General features: G+C 29.9%; 1 protein-coding gene across 3 annotated transcripts; it reads left to right on the plus strand.

Annotated features, from left to right (window-relative positions):
* The first annotated feature begins 3470 nt into the window (after positions 1-3470).
* On the plus strand, positions 3471-9684 carry LOC107853739 (probable E3 ubiquitin-protein ligase BAH1-like). 3 transcript variants are annotated; one of them, XM_047399045.1, is made up of 6 exons: positions 3471-3866; positions 6576-6820; positions 6897-7145; positions 7235-7372; positions 9031-9089; positions 9232-9684. In XM_047399045.1, exons 1-6 carry the CDS (start codon positions 3659-3661, stop codon positions 9269-9271), a joined length of 939 nt encoding a protein of 312 aa, XP_047255001.1. In that variant the 5' UTR covers positions 3471-3658; the 3' UTR covers positions 9272-9684. The 3 variants fall into 3 exon arrangements, with proteins under 3 accessions (XP_047255001.1, XP_047255003.1, XP_047255002.1); XM_047399047.1 differs by having other exon boundaries at positions 3502-3866; positions 6587-6820; XM_047399046.1 differs by lacking the exon at positions 3471-3866 and adding an exon at positions 3889-5565 and having other exon boundaries at positions 6640-6820.
* Positions 9685-22725: the final 13041 nt, after the last annotated feature.

A 22725-nucleotide genomic window follows, 5' to 3' on the forward strand; every position in this document is an offset into this window, starting at 1 on the left:
TTAATTATTACAAGTCATTTATATATTAGAATTAATAATATTTTTTTTATTATATTATTCCTAATTAATTATTATAAGTTATTTTTCTATTATATAGAAGAGGTGGTTTCGACCACTTCTTCGTGGATTTACTTTTTTACCCCCATTATTTACTATATTACACCCTAATTGTTTCGTGATTTATTATATTATTCCTAATTAATTATTACAAGTCATTTATATATTAGAATTAATAATATTTTAGTATTATATTACCCTAATTAATTATTATAAGTCATTTATATAAAATTAATAATATTTAATTAAAAAATAAATATTTATAACGTTTGTTTCAGCTGCTTTAATCATGATTTTACTATATCATCCCTAATTAATTATTATAACTCATTTATGTATTAAAAAATTAATAATATTTTATTCAAAAATTAAATTACTATATTACCCCCTATCATTTACTATATTACCCCTAATTGCTCCGTGATTTACTATATTATCCCTAATTAATTATTATAAGTCATTTATATATTAGAATTAATAATATTTTTATTATATTATCCCTAATTAATTATTATCAATCATTTATATATTAGAATTAATAATATTTAATTAAAAAAATAGATATTTATAACGTTTGTTTCAGCTGCTTTAGCCGTGATTTTACTATATCATCCCTAATTAATCATTATAAGTCATTTATGTATTAAAAAATTAATAATAGTTAATTAAAAAAATAGATGACATGTCTGCCTGCACTGGTTTCGACCAGTGCTTCGTCATTTATTATATTATTCCTAATTGCTCCGTAATTTACTATATTACCCCTAATTAATTATTATAAGTTATTTATATATTAGAATTAATAATTTTTTTATTATATTACCCCTAATTAATTATTATAAGTCATTTATATATTAGAATTAATATATTTAATTAAAAACTAGAAATTTATGACGTTTGTTTCAGCTGCTTTAATCGTGATTTTACTATATCATCCCTAATTAATTATTATAAGTCATTTATGTATTAAAAATTAATAATATTTAATTAAAAATAGATGACATGTTTGCCTATATTACCCCTAATTGCTTTGTAATTTACTATATTACCCCTAATTAATTATTATAAATCATTTATATATTAGAATTAATAATATTTTTTACTATATTACCCCTACTTAATTATTATAAGTCATTTGGTTTCAACCACTACTTCGTCATTTACTATATTACACTTAATTGCTCCATGATTTATATATTACCCCTAATTAATTATTATAAGTCATTGATATATTAGAATTAATAATATTTTTTTATTATATTACCCTAATTAATTATTAGAATTAATAATATTTTTTTATTATATTACCCTAATTAATTATTATAAGTCATTTATATATTAGAATTGATAATATTTAATTAAAAAATAAATATTTATGACGTTTGTTTCAACTGCTTTAACCGTGATTTTACTATATCATCCCTAATTAATTATTATAAGTTATTCATATACTAAAAAATTAATAATATTTAATTAAAAAATAGATGACATGTCTGCCTATATTACCCCTAATTGCTTTGTGATTTACTATATTACCCCTAATTAATTATTATAAGTCATTTATATATTAAAATTAATAATAGTTTTTTACTATATTACCCTTATTTAATTACTATAAGTCATTTATATATTAGAATTAATAATATTTAATTTCAAAAATAAATATTTATGACATTTGTTTCAGCTTCTTTAACCGTGATTTTACTATATTATCCCTAATTAATTGTTATAAGTCATTTATGTATTAAAAAATTAATAATATTTAATTAAAAAATAGTTGACATGTCTGCCTATATTATCCCTAATTGCTCCGTGATTTACTATATTACCCCTAATTAATTATTATAAGTCATTTATGCATTAGAATTAATAATATTTTTTACTATATTACCCCTAATTAATTATTATAAGTCATTTATATATCAGAATTAATAATATGTAATTAAATCAATGTACATTTATGTTTGTATCTCATCAATATCAAATTTTAATGATAAAAAATATTTATAGTGTTGGCCCTGCACATGCACCTCTAGTTCATTTATAAGAGCCACATAATTTAGCAACTAAATCATTACGGAAAATATGTAACTTTTAACGGTTTCAATTATAGCTGAAAGAACATATTGAAGAACATTTACGTGTTGGTGACTTGGTATGGATACAAAAAAAGAGGCGTCATGCGGAAGCTATTAGTTGTAAACTATTGAGACGATAAATCAGACGAAAAGAAAAACATACTAAAAACATGATTATTATATAGTTTGACCAATTGACCTACATATAAAAATCTAATATAAAGGAAAACATAAAACTATTAGAGAGAAAAAATCTTTCCCTAAACAAAGACACTTTAAAGACTACATTATGTATGCTATTATATTATGGTATGAAAAGGGGTTTTCTATTTATAGGACTTTAAAGATTACATTGTGTATGCTATTATATTATGGTATGAGAAAGAGTTTTCTATTTATAGATGTCCAAAACTTTTCCTCCAAGAAAGAGGTTAGCCAAATATGAAAAACAACAACAACAACAACAAACCCAGTGTATTCCCACCTAGTGGGGTCTGGGGGTAAGATGTACGCAGTCCATACCTCTACCTCTAGCCAAATATGAAAAAGAATTACATAAATAAAAATGATTATGGTAACTTTTATTTTCCTTCTAAAAAAATAAAACTTAAATATACCACAAAATCAATCAAAAACCCTAACAAAAATTGACCTCTACAATAAAAGAATATGTTTCCACTTAAATAGAGGTCTGTAAATGAATGTTTGGAGTGTTTCGTACTTTAAATAGAGGTCTGTAAATGAATGTTTGGAGAAACTTTTTTTATATAGGATATCCTTGAGAAAAAAATTAAGAGTATAATTTTAAACTAAACATTGCAGCATTCGGTTTGGCCACAATTCTTTTAAATGAAGCTTTGCGTATTGGCATAGATTGAAGTAAAATTAAAATGATCACCATTTTTGAATTTACAGTAGGATCTTCTTACTTTTTATATTTATTGAGTATTAAATCAAATTAATTGTTTATTTTTGTTTAAATAGGTAACAGAAGTTGAAAAAAGAAAGTAGTGACAATAGAAAATTAAAGTTACATTATTTTGTTTCACAAACGAATTGGAGATGATATTTTTATTTCATCAAAAGCTAGATGATGTTTTTATTTCATCAAAAGCTATTCAATAATCGTATGGTTACTTTTAAATTCCTGAACTTCTTTTTTCATTGAATATATTGTGTAAAGAAGATTGAAATTATAGGAATAATTTAAGTAATTATTTTAATTTGATCAAGAAAATAATATTATAATTTCCTATAATGAAATCTTTTAAATACTAACCGCACATCACATGCATACGTATACTAGTAAAAACCTAAAACGCATGAGCAGTGGCTACACGCTAACATTTGACGCAAAAAAAAATAAATAAATAAAAAAATCTCAGATATAAATAATCCACCCATTATTTACAACAAAAAGATTATTTTCTGCACGACCTTGGATTCGTGTGGAATGTTTTGAATTATAATTGGGTTGGGTTTGTAGATGAGATTTGGAATTTAATTAATTTAATTAATTAATCATGAAGTTTGGAGAAATATTTTTGGAGTATCGACAGGCGGAAGAAGGTTCTGACAAATTTTGTCCTCATGTCGAATACAAAAGGCTAAAGAAGGTTCTCAAAAGTTGCCGGGCTTGTAAGGCCGCCGCTTTGAAGGAATCCGATTCTAATGGACAACGACACGATGATCATCAAACTTCTCCAACATGCCAGCTTGAATCTTGTCAATGTACCTTTTTCTTTCCCCTCCTTACCAAATTATTTTCATTATTTACACCTCCAATTTCTGTATCCTTCTTTTTATTGTTGCTCTTATTTTGGTTTATTCTATTCCCTTTTTATCCCGAAAACACCTATAAAGAAGAATGAATATGTATATATATGTTAATCATATGAATTTTCATATATAAATATGTTAATCTGTTAGTGTATATCCTTATTGAACTATAGCGTTCAACTTATGCTAAAACTTTGTGGCCAGCCAAAAATTAAATGATCACATTATATTGTGCCTTAATTCGTTTTTCGCTAATACCTTCCCCGGAGGAAAAACATGCCTGAAGTTTCCTTTAACACCAGATGAATCCTAGAGGTGAATAAGCAAATACAGCAACATTCCCACAAACGGGATCCGAAAGATGGTGAATAAATAAATAAAAATGGAAGCAAATTGTCATGAGTTAATGTAACTAGCAGAAGGTTTCATACAATTATGTCAAAAGATGGCTAACCACATATATTTTGATTATAATTTTGTAGCCATGAACCGGTTACCTTAAACCTAGAATGTCTCGAGTTAGCTTAACCTTTCTCCTGTGTTGTAACAGCTCCTTCATTCCAACACTTGCTATATGAGTTATTTCAAAATTGAAGCTGGAATCTTTACTTGGTACAAATTCAAGGGAGATTTTTGTAGGAGACACCTTTGATCATTTTCTTTTTTTTTGAGAAAGTGTAAACAAGGGCAGTATTTATTTTTTATGAGGTTATGTATAATTATCAAGAGGAGAAAGGAAATGGGGGAAACACGATATTACATAGATTTAAAAAAAAATAAAACATCCGAGACCGCTAAATAGCTGAAAGGAAATGAGAGTCACTTTTAATTTGAGGAAAAGAAGATGTTGCAACTCATGCTCCATCAAAGCTTGCCTAACTTTGCCTATTGAAGATTTTGGCTAGTAGCTCTTTGTAAGGTAATTTTTTGATTGACCCCTCTGGAGAAAGAGCAGAAGGAAAATCATATTCATATGCTATACATTAGTTAACGAAGAACATCAACTAATTAAAATGCAGAGTGTCCAAATATAATAATACTTCATTTGAAGTCTATTCATGAGTAAACCAATGTGGAGCTCTATGTTTGAGGATAACTGCTACCTGCTTGACCAAATGTGCCTTTTTGGGTATATATGGAGATATGGTGCTTCACTTCTGCTGATTTCGTCGCGGCTTTTCTTGAGATTTTTGGGTTTATTGCCAAGCCACCTAAAAGACTATCTGAGTGAGTGCTGGGAATGACATATCAACTCTACTCTGATCTGGCTTGTTCAGAGATAACTCAATTCAGCACGAACAATGTGTCTTTTCACCTATCAACCTTGGATTCAGACAGATTTTTGTGTTATGTAACAATGTGTCTTTTCACCTATCAACTTTGGATTCAGACAGATTTTTGTGTTATGTAGGCAGACACTTGATGTGTCATGGTTGATAATGAGTTGGTGGATAATTTTAGGAGTAAGGTTTAATCAACTGTTATTTTCAAAATGGACTTTGAAACAACTGTTGTTTTCAAAATGGACTTCGAAAATGCTTGTGAGAGGAATTAAAGAAAGCTTTTGGGATAAGGTGACTGGTAGAAGAAGGGGTAATCGATGCAGAATGATTGCTAATATCTATCTCATGATGACTAATGGAAAGCCTAGGTTCTAATTCTATACATCTCTGCCTCTTTTATTGCATATGTTGATGGTGTATGTAGCTGCAGATTGCTCAGGTGGACCAAAGAGGGGACTGTAGGATGCTGGGAACAGGATTATTACTTCCAGTTTGCAATTTCGTAGACATAGCCATCTAATTCTCCTTCTTATGATTGGAGCATCTTTATGAATACTATCGTGTCTTCATGTCATGATGTTTTTCAAACATGGGCTTTGATCGGTTCCAAAGACTGAATATATGAGCATCGCAACAGTGAACTACTATGCAATTGTTGATTCCATTACATAGACCTGGAGAGTGAGGGCTTCTAGAAAGCGTCTTCAGAACTAGTCACTGCATTTCCTTGAAATGCATTTGGAAACATTCTGGTTATTTTATTGGATGCTATTAAATAAACTTGTGCAAATATTGTGATAATATTCGTATCTTTTCGAAAATGAATACGTGGCCACACTACAGAATTTTCAGCAAGTGTCCCATTAGGTAAAACTAAGTCAATTTGAATACCCTAAAAGCTTCCTCTTAAGGCTGAGCAAATGAATCTTTAGGAATTGAAGTCAAACTCAAGAAAGCATTTTTTTCTGAAAGAGCTCTAGCAATACAGCAGTTCATCTATATATGTTGCCTGTATTTTCATTTCTTTTACAATATCAATTACACATCATACCTGCTACCAGATGATATTGTCCATTTTCAATGGGGATGCTTGTAAGAGTAACCGCTCTGTTGCTATATCTAGAAGAGGATGCTGCAGCTAATGAGTATTATGGAACCAAAAATATTTCTTTGTTTTTTCTCAACCTGAGTCTGCATGTTCTTTTCTCTCATTTTCATTTATAACTTAAAATAGCATTTTAGATGGGTAATCTTTTCTCAGTTCGCTGGTTTTGCGGGATCCATATACTTCAATTTTTGGATGCCCTTTATATTTGACATTCTTCATTTGATTCTCCTTTGTGACCGCCTTTAACTATGCACTATTAAATTCTTCTAGTGTGTGACCAGAACTTCTTCTCTGAATTGAAAAAGGAGGCTTCTGATATAGCTTGTTGCTTCAGTTCTAGAGTGAGAAGACTTCTCCAACTTCATTCTGCTCCAGGAATACAAAGATACCTGGTAACGTTGTGTCAATGCTTCAAGAATGATCAGCTGGCCATGATGCAGAAGTGCCAAATATTAATTGAATATGCCATGATGAATGTTATTGCTATGCAAAAGATTCTTAAGAAATATGATAAAGTAAGCGAATGACTGCATTTTTCTTAAGCAGAAGTTTAATGTTGTACTCTTTCTAAATGGGGACATCTTTATGTAGGTTCATTGCTCTGTGAATGGAAGGAACTTTAAGTCAAAGATGCGTGCTGAGCACCTTGAAATTCTACAATCACCATGGTTGATAAAACTAGGGGCTTTGTATTTGAATTTCAATGAATCGAATGGTGGGACGTCTACTGAGATTTTCAGCCAATTTTCTTGCAATCTCAGTGATACAGGGTCAATTATGACTTTGATATTTCCAGATTCTGTGAAATTAGAGTATGATCTGACTTGTCCAATCTGCTTGGTAAGCACACCTTTTGTTTGGTTAAAACAATGATATGGAATCCTTTTCCTCGACAGTTTATTAATAACTCACTTATTCATGATTTCTAGGATACGGTCTTCAATCCATACGCTTTAGGCTGTGGACATCCTTTCTGCAAATCTTGTGCTTGCACTGCAGCTTCTGTGATGATTTTCCAAGGTATTAAAGCTGCAAGTGATGTGTCAAAATGTCCAGTTTGCAGAGAGGTAAGCGCTATTGCATAATCTTATTTCTTTCAGTTACTTTGAGAGCATATATTATGCAGTAGCATCTTTTCTTAATTCTAAAGATCATGCTGAAAACATTTCTTCTTTAACTCTTCTCCTCCAACTCTACACATATGTGACATTTCATTTCGTTTATAATGAACTCTGGGATCTCGTAATCTTTGGATTCATCATATAACTTTCTCTCCTATCTAACAAGTAGAAAAAGCAAAAAATAAAAAAAATAAAAAAAATAAAAAAAAATAAAATAACCAAATAACAAATTTATTGAATGCAAATACCACTTGAAGTTTATGGTTTAAACCAAGTCAAGGTTCTGGTATGTGGTCATTGTGAAGTTCAATTTGATGTATAAAAATCATCCCTCCTGTGTAAATATCAACAGATATGATGTAGAATTTGTTGGGGATAAACCCCGCCACGATAATAATATTGCGGTAATAAACAATAATATATATGACAACAATAATACGGTTAATCAACAAGAACAACAAGAGCGATAATGACACCAAGATTTTTACGTGGAAACCCAATAAGGGAAAAAAAAAACATGGGCAGAGAGGAGCAACAAATATCACTATAGTAAGGAATTTTACACTTGTAGTCTGAGTAAAATACTCCGAAAACCACTACACACTCAAAAAAAATCTCTCTTTTAATTTTTCCACCTCACTACAATATAGCTCACACCCTCTATTTTTCCTCACAAACTAAACTTTTTGTGATGCCTCGCTCTATTTTTTTTCACTCTTTTTGTTGGTTTGTTTTTGAAAGAGCTGAACGGAAAAGGAGTATGCATATGTCACTGATGACATAAAAATATTGCAATTGTCAACCACAAATCTCATTTGATATCCTTTCTCTGCAAAGTTTTGAAGAAAGCAAACCAAAGAGAGAATTTTCGATGTTTACATTTATAGGCTGGACCCCACAAATCTCCCTCTCCAGTCCCTTGTACCTGAAGGAGGTATTCTCGTCTTCTCAGAGAAAGCTCATGCTGACAAGTTCTTTGCACAATTTGAACTTGTCTTTTGGTACCACCTTGGTCAGCATATCCGAAGGATTCTCACTTGTAGGGATTTTATTGACCAGCATAGATTCGTCTTCTATCTTTTCTCGAATCCAGTGATATCTCACATTGATATGTTTTGTTCTTGCGTGATACATGGTGTTTTTGCTTAAGTCTATTGCACTTTGACTGTCACAATAGATAATGTACTCCTTCTGATGTAGTCCGAGTTCTTGAAGAAACCGTTTAAGCCATACTATCTCCTTGCCAGCTTCAGTAGTCTGCTTCAGTTGTTGAGAGTGCGACACACTTCTGCAAGGTGAAAACAGTCCGTCATCATTATCACTGAAGTTTTAGTAAATGCTTGATATTTAAGATCAACAGATTCATTAAAAAAGATACCAGCCCGATTAATGCCAATTTTCTCCGGGCCAACCCAGCCCCCAAGGCGAAAGAAGCCTTTCCATTCCCTGTATTATCTTCTTATTTGTGCGGTGTAAGGGTTTTATTGCTAAAATAATATTTTACTTTTACATGGAAAATGTCTTTTGAAGTTCTAGCGAAGCCAAACTAGTTATCCCTTCGCTCTCCAAATAAAAGACAAATAAGAATTAACTTATTGTTGCAGGTTGGAACTTATGCTAATGCAGTGAATATGATGGAATTAGATTTGCTTCAGAAGAAGAGGTCAGTAACACAAAGTTTTAGTCTATTCTTTTCCTATCAACAGGTAGTTTCATTTGTTTTTTTCTCTTACTGATCTATAGGCTAAGTTTTTCAAAGGTGACTTGAGTAAAATGTTTGGAAATTGTTTCCATATAATTTTCAGATTTAAGCAGTATTGGAAGGAAAGACATGCTTCTGAATGAGCTGAAATGGTGAAGCAATCAAGGCTATACGGGGATAACCAAACAAGATATGCTGTCGGTTATTGAGGATATTGAGATAATAGCGTATGTGCACGCGATGGAAAGATCTATTTCCTATGAGCTCCGATTTTTTCAGATTCATCAGCGAATTGTCATTAGCTGTTTTTTTTGTTTATTTAGATCATTGTTTCTTGACATTAATAGCTCCTGATTATTGGAGTTTGCCAAAGTTGCTCAAAGTCACCTTTGTGACGTGGTTTTTTCCTTGCAAATTTCCTAGACTCGTTTATCAGATTTCAAGGTGGCAATTTTGACTTGGATTTTTGATATCTTATATCAGGGCCTCGATAAAATCCATTTTGCTGTTTCTTATATGTTTTTGTCTATAATAAATTCCTTTCTTCTTGTCGCAAGCCTATGCACTTTTGTTGTGATCTGGTGGCTTTTATGTTTAAGAATTATGAGCATCAATTATACTCAATCCAAAGTTTGGCTATTTGAATCATTATTTCTTCATTTAAACTCACATCATCATTGTTATTTTTTAAATAAAATAAAAGTGAAAATTAGGTTAACTATATATATATATATATATATATACTAGTTTAGGTGTATACGCCTCGCGTGTATACCTCACTTTATTGAGTTCAAAAGTTACACTAAATAGGATATTTGTTTAAATAATAAAGATGAATACAATAATTAAATTTAACGTCTTTTGAAGAATTTATTTAATTAAACCCAATCTTTACCAAAAAAGTTTGTCAAAGCCGATCGACATTCATGTATCACCTGTAAACTGCAACAATATGATGATAGAGACATCAAAATAATATAATTAAATCTAATCTTTACACAATTTTTTTCAAAGCTGTCTGCAACTAATTTACCACCTGTAAACTATAACAAAATAATACGATAATAGAGATATAAAAAAAAATAATCTCAAAACAGAGATATAAATACAATACAATTAAACCTAACATTTATCTAAAAATTTCTCAAAGCCGATCGATATTTATCTACCACCTGTAAATTCATCTATTATCTGTACACTACAATAAAATAATACAATATTGATCACAAAGTTTCTGGTTTGATAAAATAAATCTCGTCTGAACAAAAATTTTAACCCTAAAGAATGACTTGAATGAAAACAAAGAAGATATATATACACACACGTTGAGTTATATTATGTTGGCAAAAATAGTAAAGAAGTTGAGGGTTACAAAATTAATCATCCACCAATCTAGACATGCAACCGAATCAATTTAGATGAACATTAATCATATTTTTTCAATAAGTAAATCGATTTCTCTCTAGTTTAACGTGCACCTCAATATTTATAGAAATATTTCCTTAATAGAGTCCTATCTTAGGAGTATTTTTCTATCCTATTTTAGGAATACTTTTTTAATTGATCAGTACAAAGAACAATATTGATTAGTTTTCTTTCCATATATTTTAGAAGTCTAATTAATATAATAAAAATAATTAAATAATAAATCGAAGAAAATAGTTAAAAGATAGTTTATCTAAAGGAGGGTCTTTTAATGAAGGACAAAAAATTCACTTCACTTTTCTAAGGGTCCTCCATCTCCATTCTGGTGAATGGAGAAAAAACTGATTTCTTCAAACCCACTAGAGGCATCAAATAGGGGGATTCTATTTCTCTCTACTTATTCATTATGTGAATGGAACTCCTTTCCAAAAGAATCAACCATGAGGTTGACATCCTTACCTGGAAACCCATTTCCATTAGCAGGGGAGGCCCCTCCTCTCACCTTTTCTTTGTTGATGACCTGACCCTTTTTGCCACAGCTACTATCAACAATTATGTCACTATCAGGAATGTCCTTCAGAGTTTTGGTTCTCATCCAGGTCAAAGAGTGAACCACTCCAAATCCAAAATAATCTTCTCTAAAAACTGCAAAAGAGATGATAAAGATCAACTCTCTCAGATTCTCTCAATCCAGGATGCTAACTCCTTTGGCAGATACTTGGGCTTCCCTATCCCCCATAAAGGTCCCTGTAACAGTGACTTCCAATTCATCATTGATAACATAAATTCTAAGTTGGTAGGTTGGAAAACTAACATGCTTACTATGGCTGGGAGGATAACTCTTGCTAAATCCTCCCTGAATAGTATTCCTACTCATGTCATGTAGTTCACTCACCTTCCCTGCAAAATCCTCTCTACGATTGATATAATCCAAAGGAACTTCATCTGGGACACCATAGTGGAAAAGAAAAAAATACACTAGGTGAACTGGGACACTCTCTTTCTCTCAAAAAATGAGGGTGACTTAGGTATGCCGATCTCTAGCCTTAGGAATGATACCATGAGTGCCAGCTTAGCCTGGAGATTCTCCCATAACCACTCTAGCTTATGGGCCAGTATCTTTAGTCACAAATACCAGCACAGGCCCAATTCTAAAGCTCTTGATTCTTCTAGAATTTGGAAGTTCATTCAACTTGGGAGAAGTGCAATCTGAGGACTCACTGGGTGGTTCACTCTGGGATTAATGTGAAATTCTGGAGTGATAGATTGATCCCTCATTGGGAACCCCTAAGAACTATGATCCAGGGGCCTCTCCACCCTCATCAGGAAGCTATCTCTCTTGCCAAGATTTGGAACAATGGCAACTGGCTTTTCCAGGATCTTTCCATCCAACTTCCTCGAGACATCATTAACAAGATTAAATGCTCTTTCACCCATAACCCCAGAATTAACAAGGACCACCCTATTTGGGGCCTTAGTGGAAATGACCAGTTAACATGCCATAGCATGTACCACCACCTGGCCAAAAGGAATCTCTCTAATCTGAACCCCTTTCAGAAGTCTTTCCAATGGATTTGGAAATCCTCTTGCCTTCCCAAGACCAAAACCTTCCTGTGACTTGCCCAACACAACAGATTCCCAACCTCTCTCCTTCTATCCAAGAGAGGTCTTCTTATTTCCCTAAGTTGCATTCTCTGCAACTATCACACTGAGGATATCCATCATATCCTCTTCAATTTCCCTATGTCCAAGGACTTTTGGACTAATCTTCTTCTTAAAGATAACAGACCCTACAGAGTCACTATTGATAGCCTAATGCCAAATAACTTGCACAAAACTTGGTCTAACCTGAGAAATGTGAAGTATGAACACATTCTTAACTGGTACACTATTCTTATCTTTAGCCTCTGGGGTATATGGAAGAATAAGAATATAAATGTTTTTGATAAGAAAAAGAAGAAACCTTCCTTCAAGCTTATCTATGGAGAAGCTGTAGAATACATGCACCTTGCTGCTAAGGTGAAGCCTGGGAATTCTTACCAACTTATCAATATTAAATGGCATCCTTCCTTGGATAACAATTACAAACTCAACACGAATGGTGCTTGTCTGGGCAATCCAGGCAAAGGGGGCATAGAGGGTGTGATTCGTAATAGTGCTGAGGGATGGGTCATAGGCTTTTCCAAGGGATTCCACCTAACCACCAACAATCATATAGAACTTCTAGCTCTTAGGGAGGTCCTACAACTTGTAGAAGAATCCAATTTCACCCCTATTGAAATAAATGTTGATTCTTTAGAAGTAATTCTTATGCTGGCAAAAGGTAACTCAATGTATAGTGATATTGTTGATGATTACAGGTCAAGGCTAAGAAGGTTAGGCAACCCACAGGTGTTACACTTCTATAGAGAATAAAATGGGGTGGCGGATGCTTTGGCAAAGCTGAGAGCCAATTCAGATATCCAACGGGGGAGAATGCTTTTTAAAGTTCCACCCATGTGTTCCCGGAACGCTGTGTGGGTAGACATTGCAGGAACTCATTTTATTAGATTGGTTAAAACTAACATGGAGAATTCCCAAGAGTAATTGTAGACTTCTTTTGTACTAAACCTAGATTGATATTGGGGTAAACTATTATTTTGAATGCAATGCCTATTAACCAAAAAAAAGTGATAGTAGTAACAATATCATCATTATTATTATTAGGCACAATACATAAACATGCCCTTTAACTTGGTCTCAAATCATATCTATGACCTCCAAGTTTGGATGTGCACAAATAGGTATTTAAACTTGTATAAAGTTAAATAAGTAGACACACACATCCTTTGTGGTGTTCTACGTAGCCAATTCTTGTCCTATAAGGCATCCTACATGTATTATGCCACATAAGATGCGTGTGTCTACTTGTTCAACTTTATACAAGTTTAAATGCCTACTTTTGCACACCCAAAGTTGGAGGTCATAGATGTAATTTGAGGACAAGTTAAAGAGCATATTTATATATACCCCCATTATCTCGCTAACAAAAATTATTTTAAAATTGAATTGAAAATGAGTTATTTGGCTGCTTGCTAGGTGCTTTTTTTATAGCATATTTTCCTCCTTATTAGCAACTAAAAGTTTTTGTTCCCTTTTTATCTTTATTTTTATATTTATATTTATTCAAATCAATATCCTAATTAGTGTACTTATCTTCATATGAAATTTGAATTCAAATGAACTTTGTGTTGGAATGGATTTCTAACTTCTTAACATCTCTATATATACTCCTACAATGATATATATATGAAGCTTCCTTCTCCTTCTTTGTTATTGATCATTAGTTTTATGCATGAATTTTTTTATTGCATTCTTTATATTCTTTATTTTTTAGAAATTTAACATTTTTATTTTTTATATGTAGATGACTGATGGTGCTATTACAGATTAATTTATTTTTATATATCCAAACTTGAATACAAGTAAGTAATATTTTTCTGTTCGTTTGATTTTTGATAAAAATAAATTCATTTACGTAAATGAAAAATAAAACTACCTTTAGTTGAGAAGTTAAGTTGACTCTTTTTAAATTCTAACTTTGTTATTACTTTTATATAATTTATTTTAAAAAAATAAATGCTCATATTAATTTATATGTTTCTATATTTTGTGATGAATTAATTATTTTGGTATGATGTTACGAGATTTTATAGTGAATTCGAAACTTAAATAGGTTTCAAGTTTGAAATTCCACACCAACCTTTCAATTTATTAGATTTAGATTTATTATTTTCAAATATCCAGTGAATTATTTAACATATATATATACAATTTAAGTCAATGTTATATAATTATCCTCTAATTATTCTAAAGAAAAGGTATATCTTCGATGATTTTTTTCATCTAAACATGCATCAAATTTAATTAATTTTAAAAACTAGATAAAATCTAAGTTGTGATAGATTATCTATTTCTATTTGAATTTGAGATGAGAATATTTTGATGATAAGAAAGACAATTCTATAGATAGCATTACATATTTATTTAAATAATTGATAAAGTAAAAAAGAAATCGTGATAACTAAAACACAAGCAACAACTCAAATTTTAATAATGACAATTTCTTATGTTGGTAATGTTTTGACTAAAAAAAGTAAAATATTAAATCACCATAAATTTTTAATGTTGTAGCTTGTAATATAATTAAATATTATGCGTACAGTTATACATTAAAATTATTTTTCATATAATAAATTTATGATTTTTCATTTTCATGTAAAATTCATATTCAAGAATATTACATGCATTATGGAAATCCTTTTGATTCTTAGGATGGGTTAGTAATTTTTTTAATCTAAGTAAAAAAATAATTTAAATAGAATATTAGTAAAATTTACTATAATCTATATCTATAATTTATCTATAATCTATATCTATAATCTTTAATATATTAAAAGTGTGAAGACCCTTAGAAAAGTGATTTAAACTTTTTGCCCTTCACTAAAAGTCTCCACTATAAATAAAATCGTCTTTTCACATCATTATTTTATTATATAATTATATTTATAATATTAGTTCCTAAAATATATAAAACTAATAATTCCTAAAATATATTAAATTATAATATAATATATGGCAATCCCTCCCCCCATTTTCACGTTATGATCCTAAAAGGAAATTAAAGCTACCGTAAATACTTTGGTTGGTTAAAAACATAATATACTACCTTAAATAATTTAATAACATAATTGATTGTTACTTTTTTCAAAGACAACATTTTTTTTTTCCTTATTTAAAGAATCATTTTCTTAGAAGAAAAGAATTTGAACTTTTATAAATTAATTATTATTCCTTTCACACCAACCTAGAGATATTATTCTCCCAATATTACAGATTTTTTTATATTAGTCATATGTAGATTTAATTTATTACAAATTATATTTTTCTTTGTTATCATTGTTCAAGATTTCTTTGTTTCTTGATGATATAACGAAAAATTAAATAATAAATATTTGTATTATTCTTCATCTTTCTCTATTTTTTTTTCTATTTTGTGTTGTAGGAATATGCATTTCAACAGTTTATAATCAGGTATTTCAGTTATATTTTCTATAAATTTTGCACTGTTAGGCTATCACTTTATGGTTTTTTTTATAATTTATAATTAAAGAATTCTAAAATATACGATAGAATAAATTTCTCCTTTTTATTGTCATTCAAGTTTTTTTTGTTTCTTGTTGATGTAAATAAAAATTAAAGACTAAAAATGTGTATTATTCTTCATCTTTCTCGATTTTTCTATTGATAATAAATGCCTTTTTTTTTTCTATTTGTGTTGTAGGAATATGCAGCTTCTCAAAGATTTATATTCAAATATTTTTCATGTATATTTTCTATAAATTTTGTATTGTTAGACTATGACTTTATGATTTCTCTATGATTAATAATTAAAGAATCCTAAAATATATGATAGTAGAAAAATAATTACTTTAGCTCAAAAAAAATTATTATTTAAATAATTTATTTGTGCACGGAAAAGGGGTATTACTAGTTCCATAACGTGTATTGTAAAATTAATTATAGTAAAACACACAAATAAAAAAAAAGTAACATAGAGAAAGTCTTAAATAGTAAAGAAAAATTTTATTTTTCATAGTTTGGTGACTTTCTTTGAAGTAATTTTTTTTGAATTTTTATAGATTGAGAATCATTCCCTTTTGCGACAATATGACAAGAAACAAAAATAGGTTAAAGTGATTTTTGAGAAAAAATATGGTGATGAGTTATCATATTTTTCTTTAAGTATAGTTTTTATCTTAAAAGTTTTAAGACAACACGTAGTTCATTTACTAGTATTTAATTATTTTTAATAAAAATAAAGTTGCACACAACAAAAAGGAAAAAAAAGTTTTAATTATAGTATCCTATTACAAGTAGGAATTTTATTGAAATATCCCTATTTTAGAAGAATTCATCAAAAGGAAAAAAGAACAATACAATCACTAGCAAACATGTAAGCTAAATATATTATTCCTTTTAAGAGACTTCCGTTAATTAATATTTTTTGCCTAATTTTATATTTCTCCAGTAAAAATTTCAAATTATATATAAACATTAAAAATAGTCCATATTTAATTCAGACAAAAAATCATAGTATTTAATACTTCTAAATCAATTAGAATTTTATCATATATATATATATATATATATATATATATATTTACAATTCTATTTAAGTAAATGAGCTTTGAAGGTGCGGTATATAAAACTTTCATCAATTTCAAGTCTATATTGTAGATGAATGACTGTTTGATCGCGCTTTAGGTTTAATCGTATCGTTTTGATATAATGTAAAAAAATATTTGATTTGACTTTGAATAATTATCTGAGTAAAAGGTTAGGTTTAATTGTATTGTTTCAATATCTCGATTATTGTAGTTTATGTTCTATTAGTATCTGTTGTTTTTTCTACCTAATACAGGTGGTAGATGAACGTTCGGTCGGGCTTTGAGGAATTTTTATGTAAAACTTAGGTTTAATCGTATTTTCATGATATCTCGATCATCGTATTATTTTATTGTATTTTAAAGGTGGTAGATGAATGTTCGAGCTTTGAATAATTTTTGTGTAAAGGTTAGGTTGATATCTCGATCATCGTATTATTTTATTATATTTTATAAATGGTAGTGAATGTTCGAGCTTTGAATGATTTTTGTGTAAATGTTAGGTTTGATCATATTATTTTGTTGTAGTTTTCAATCTATTACTATCCATTGTTTTTGTTATTATTATCCGTTAAGTGAAGCTGAAAAACAAGCTTTTATTTACGTGACTATCTTTAGTCTTTAAAGACAATTGCTATTTTTCAATAAATTATATATATTATATATATATATATATATATATATATATATATATATATATATTATCAATGGCTCGTCATGAAGCGCACGTGCAATGCACGTACACTTTTGAACTTCTTACCCTTCATTAAAAGATTTCGCAATAGATAAAATTATCTTTTCACTTATTTTCTTCAATTATTAATTAATTATTAAAATATTATTGAGTCCTAAAATATATGGTAAATTAATGTAGGTAGGTTTTCTTTCCTTATGTACATGAAAAAGGAGTCTCAAAATATATGGTAAGAAAAAATTAAGTAAAATACGTTTTAACTTTTGGGTTAGTTTTAATAGACAATGTCTCTTTTATCTCTTTTTAAACGACATTCTTAATTAAAAAAAAAAAATTAAGGAAACAATGTTAACCTATGGTTTCTCATAATTTCACATATAATAAAAGTTGAATTTGTGATTTCATATTTATTGTTGGTTCTTGAATCTTAGTATATTTTGTTTTTAAAATTGTTGGTTTCTAGATTTTTTAAAGTATTATTATAGTATTTATTTTGATAAGATGATGTCTTCTAGAATTATTAAACTGTAATTTTATCTTAGGTTTGTTCCGAAGTCTTTTTCATCAATAATTGTCACAAATTTCTCAACTTTAATGGTATTATTATGATACTCGATTATCGTATTATTTTGTTATAATTTTTATTTTGTTACTATATATCTTCTATTTTTTATATTTAATACAAGTGGCAGATAAATGTTCGGTCAGACTTTAAAGATTTTTTTATGTAAAGGTTAGATTTAATTTAATCGTATTGTTATGATATATCGATTATCATATTATTTTGTTATAGTTTCTATTCTCTTTCTATCTGCTATTTTTTCTGCTTAATACAGGTGGTAGATGAATGCTCGATCGTGCTTTAAATAATTTTTGTGTAAAGGTTAGGTTTAACCGTACTATTCTGCTATTAACATGCAACACGCGTTTCTAATATTAAAATCCTGAATTTACCTATTACTTTGTTTAGTGCTTGGTTCTTATTCTCTAATCTGTATTCTACAGAAGTGTTGTTTTCTCTGATAATACAAGGGAGGATCTTGATTTGAATCTTCAACGGTCAATGGCTTTGTGATTAATTCAATTAATTACTTCTGCAATATATTAATTCATATGTTTTACGTGCTTCTTTTGATGATAATTTGAGAGTTATTTTGTATTTTTAGCAGATTAGTTCTACAATTGTATTGTCAACACGTAGTTTTTTTATGTTGTACTTCTATTTGTATGTTACAGGCAATGTTTGTAGATTTTGGATGCCCTCTTAAATTTGTGTGTGTGAAGAATATTGTTGGTCTTTTCTGGCAATGTAAATGGTCAAAATCTTTGGTTAGTGCTCAAGTATTAGTACTCTTCTCTCAAAAAGAATTTTGAATTATAAGATTTAACATGTCTACTTATTGATGTGAATTTAAAGTTGATTCCTATGTTTTTATTTATTACAATGTATTTTCGCCTTTTGTCACTAATTTTAATTTAATTAACTTTATAGTATTGATTATGAATAATTAACGGATTCTAAAATATATGAAAAAATTAATTTTGATAGTTTTTTTTTCTTGTCTACGTGAAAAGAGAGTCCTAAAATATATAGTAAGAGAAACAATCCAACATTAAATCATGGATACTATATCTATTCATTTTATTATTTTATTTCGGTGCATCCAACTTTTTCCCATCTGAAAGTCCATATCCCTTTTTTAACTTAGTATTTGTCTACATATAATGTCGAATCAGGGACAGATCCACGTTGATCAAAGGGATGTCAAGCGATGTGTGTGTGTGTGTGTATATATATATATATATATATATATATATATATATATATATATATAATATTAAAAGTGTGAAGACCCTTAGAAAAGTGATTTGAACTTTTTACCCTTCATTAAAAGACTCTTCTTTAGACAAAACTGTTTTTTCACTATTTTTTTAATTTATTATTTAATTATATTTTTATTATATTAACTAGACTTCCTAAAATATATGGAAGTCCTAATATATATGGTAGGAGAATTAATTAATATTTTTCCTTTCTACTAGACTTTCTAAAACATATGAGACTCCTAATAACTCCTCAACATTGTTTTTATATATCTCCTCAGCTTTACTTTTCCCTGACTGAGATTGTTCAGGAAGCTCCTTCGAATCCTTCTGTACTGTAGCTTTTTTTGGGTGGCCAGACGTTGATCCACTTTCACTTTCTTTTCTTTTGGGAGACATGTTTTACCTACAACCAACAGAAAAACAAAAATTACATTACAATTAATGTATGCATAAATTTTAAAAAATACATTACAAACACCACGAATACCGACACACTAACAACCACCACCATAAACACCACCAACCAATGCCACAAACAAACACCACGAATACCGACACCACCGTCAGTCACCACAAATACCACCAACCAATGCCACCACCAGTGCCACCACGATGACTACAAGCACCACCACCACCAACACCACCAACACCACAAACACCATCTAACAATACCACGACAGTCAACGAAACACTGCGATGTAAACTAGGGATTTCTTAAGTTCTTTCTACGATTTTACCATCAAAACTCAAAATTGTAAACCCATTCTCGAAGATAATACAACTAAAAGTTTTATTTTTCACCATTAACTTAAAATCCCTTATTTTTAGAAAAAAATAACAAATATAGAGCTCTTCTCGAACTCTGTTGCCTATGAAGACAAAGAAAACGACTGATACAAGCAAGAATAAAGTTAAAAATAACACCTATGTGGTCGAAAATAAGAAGAAAAATGATCTGTTATGGAGGGTTGAGCAAATTTGTTGAGTAGTTGTTGTCTGTACTATATTATTGAGTAAGAATGAGAGAGAAAGAGCAAGAAATCGAGATTTGAAATGATAAAACATTTTGTATGGGTTGATTTGTATTTTGGAAAAGAATGACAAGTTTTAAAAATGTTAATTTGGTCTGAATTGATCTTAATTATTTTTAAAATTATAAAAGATATGCGTAATTTTTAACCCTCTCATCATGCAATTGCCAAAAGGGGACTATTTAGTCTAACATATGAACTCAATTGAAATTGTATAAAAACAATTGAAGTTGTAGTTGATCGAGTTCTCTAGTTGACCCTATGAACTCACCCCTGGTCCTAGATTAATCAATTTAGGTACTATTAGTCTAACATATGAACTTAATTGAAATTGTATAAAAACAAATGTTCAACATGTTGCATCAGATTTTACATCTGTTGTAAATTATCAATTAGATTAAGTAACAATAGATTACGAATCTGTTGTAAATTATCAAACAGATTAAGTCATCTGTTGTGATAGATTACCCATATGTTGTAAATTATTAAATGGATTATCATATGTCGCAACAGATTACCCATATATTATAAATTATCAAATAGGCACTGCCATCTGTTATAGATGACCCTATAAGAGCTCACCCCTAGTCCTAGATTAATCTATATTGACCATATGAGAACTCACCCCTAGTCCTAGATTATTCAATTAAGGTATTAGTAGCCTGTCTTAGGTTGATTAATTAAGGTATTAGTCTAACATGTGAGGCAGTAAGAATTAATTTGGCTTAGAGTGATCGATCGACGACTCTGGTTAGGAGGAATGCAATACCGTCTCATCATACAATTGCTAAAAAACTCAATTAAAGTTGTAGTTGACCATATGAGAACTTCCCTCTCATCCTAGATTATTCAATTAAGGTATTAGTACCCTGTCCTAGATTAATCAATTAAGGTATTAGTCTAACATATGAGGTAGTAAGAATCGGTTTGGCTCAGAGTGATCGATCGACGACTTTGATCGGGAGGAACGCAGTACCGTCTCATCATGCAATTGCCAAAAGACTAAATTGAAGTTGTAGTTGACACTATGAGAACTCATATTCAATTAAGGTATTAGTCTAACATATGAACTCAATTGAAATTATATATAAACAAATGTTCAACCTGTTGCAAAAGATGTCTTTTCTGTTGGATTAAATCAAATAGATTAGGTAATCTGTTGCAACATATTACGTATCTATTTAAACTATCAAACAAATTATGTTATTTGTTGCAACATATCGCGAATCTGTTGTAAACTATCAAATAGATTAAGTCATCTGTTGCGACAGATTACCCATTTTTTTGTAAATTATCAAATGGATTAAGTCATATGTTGTAATAGATTACCCATCTGTTGTAAATTATCAAATAGGTGCTGTCATCTATTGTAGTTGACATTATGAGAACCCAGCCCTAGTCCTAGATTAATCAATTAAGGTATTAGTTGAACATATAAAGTAGTAAGAATCGGTTCAGCTCCAAGTGATTGATAGACGACTCTAGTCGGGAGAAATGTAATACCGTCTCATTATGCAATTGCCAAAAGACTTAATTGAAGTTATAGTTGACACTATGAGAACTCACCCCTAGTCCTAGATTATACAATTAAGGTATTATTTGAACATATGAGGTAGTAAGAATCGGTTCGGCTCAGAGTGATCGATCGACGACTCTGGTAAGGAGAAATGCAATATCGTCTCATTATGCAATTGCCAAAAGACTCAATTGAAGTTGTAGTTGACCCTGTGAGCTCATTCATTCATCCCTAGTTTCACCTAGATTGATGTAGGTACTATTATTAATCTTAACATTAAGTTGATGAGAACTCATTTCAACTCAAAGTGATCGATAGACGACTCGGGTCGGGATGAACGCAATACTAACACCATGCAAATGCAATGACTCAATTGGATTTTTAGTTGACCCTATGAGCTTATTCATTCATCCCTCGTTCCACCTAGATCGATGTAGGTACTATTATTAATCTTTACATTTAGTTAATGAGAACTTATTTTAACTCAGAGTGATCGATCGATGACTCGGGTAGGGATGAACGCAATACCAATACCATGCAATTGCAAAGACTCAATTGAATTTGTCATTGACCCTGTAAGATCATTCATTCATCCCTAGTTCCACCTAAATCAATTGCAATGAAATCTGTTGCAACAAACGACTGAGCTATTGGAGAATTTCAAACAGATAATAATACAGATAACATATCTAATTTAATTATCAAATAGACATTTGCATCTGGTGTGAAGGATGACTGAGCCGTTGGAAATTTTCAAACAAATATTGATATCTGTTATAACAGATGACATATCTGATTTAGTTATCAAATGGATATTTCCATCTGTTGTCACAGATGACTGAGCTGTTGAGATTTTTCAAATAAATATTTATATCTGTTGCAACAGACGACATATCTG

This window comes from Capsicum annuum, chromosome 11, assembly GCF_002878395.1.
Source record: "Capsicum annuum cultivar UCD-10X-F1 chromosome 11, UCD10Xv1.1, whole genome shotgun sequence".
Classification (NCBI taxonomy): Eukaryota; Viridiplantae; Streptophyta; class Magnoliopsida; order Solanales; family Solanaceae; genus Capsicum; species Capsicum annuum.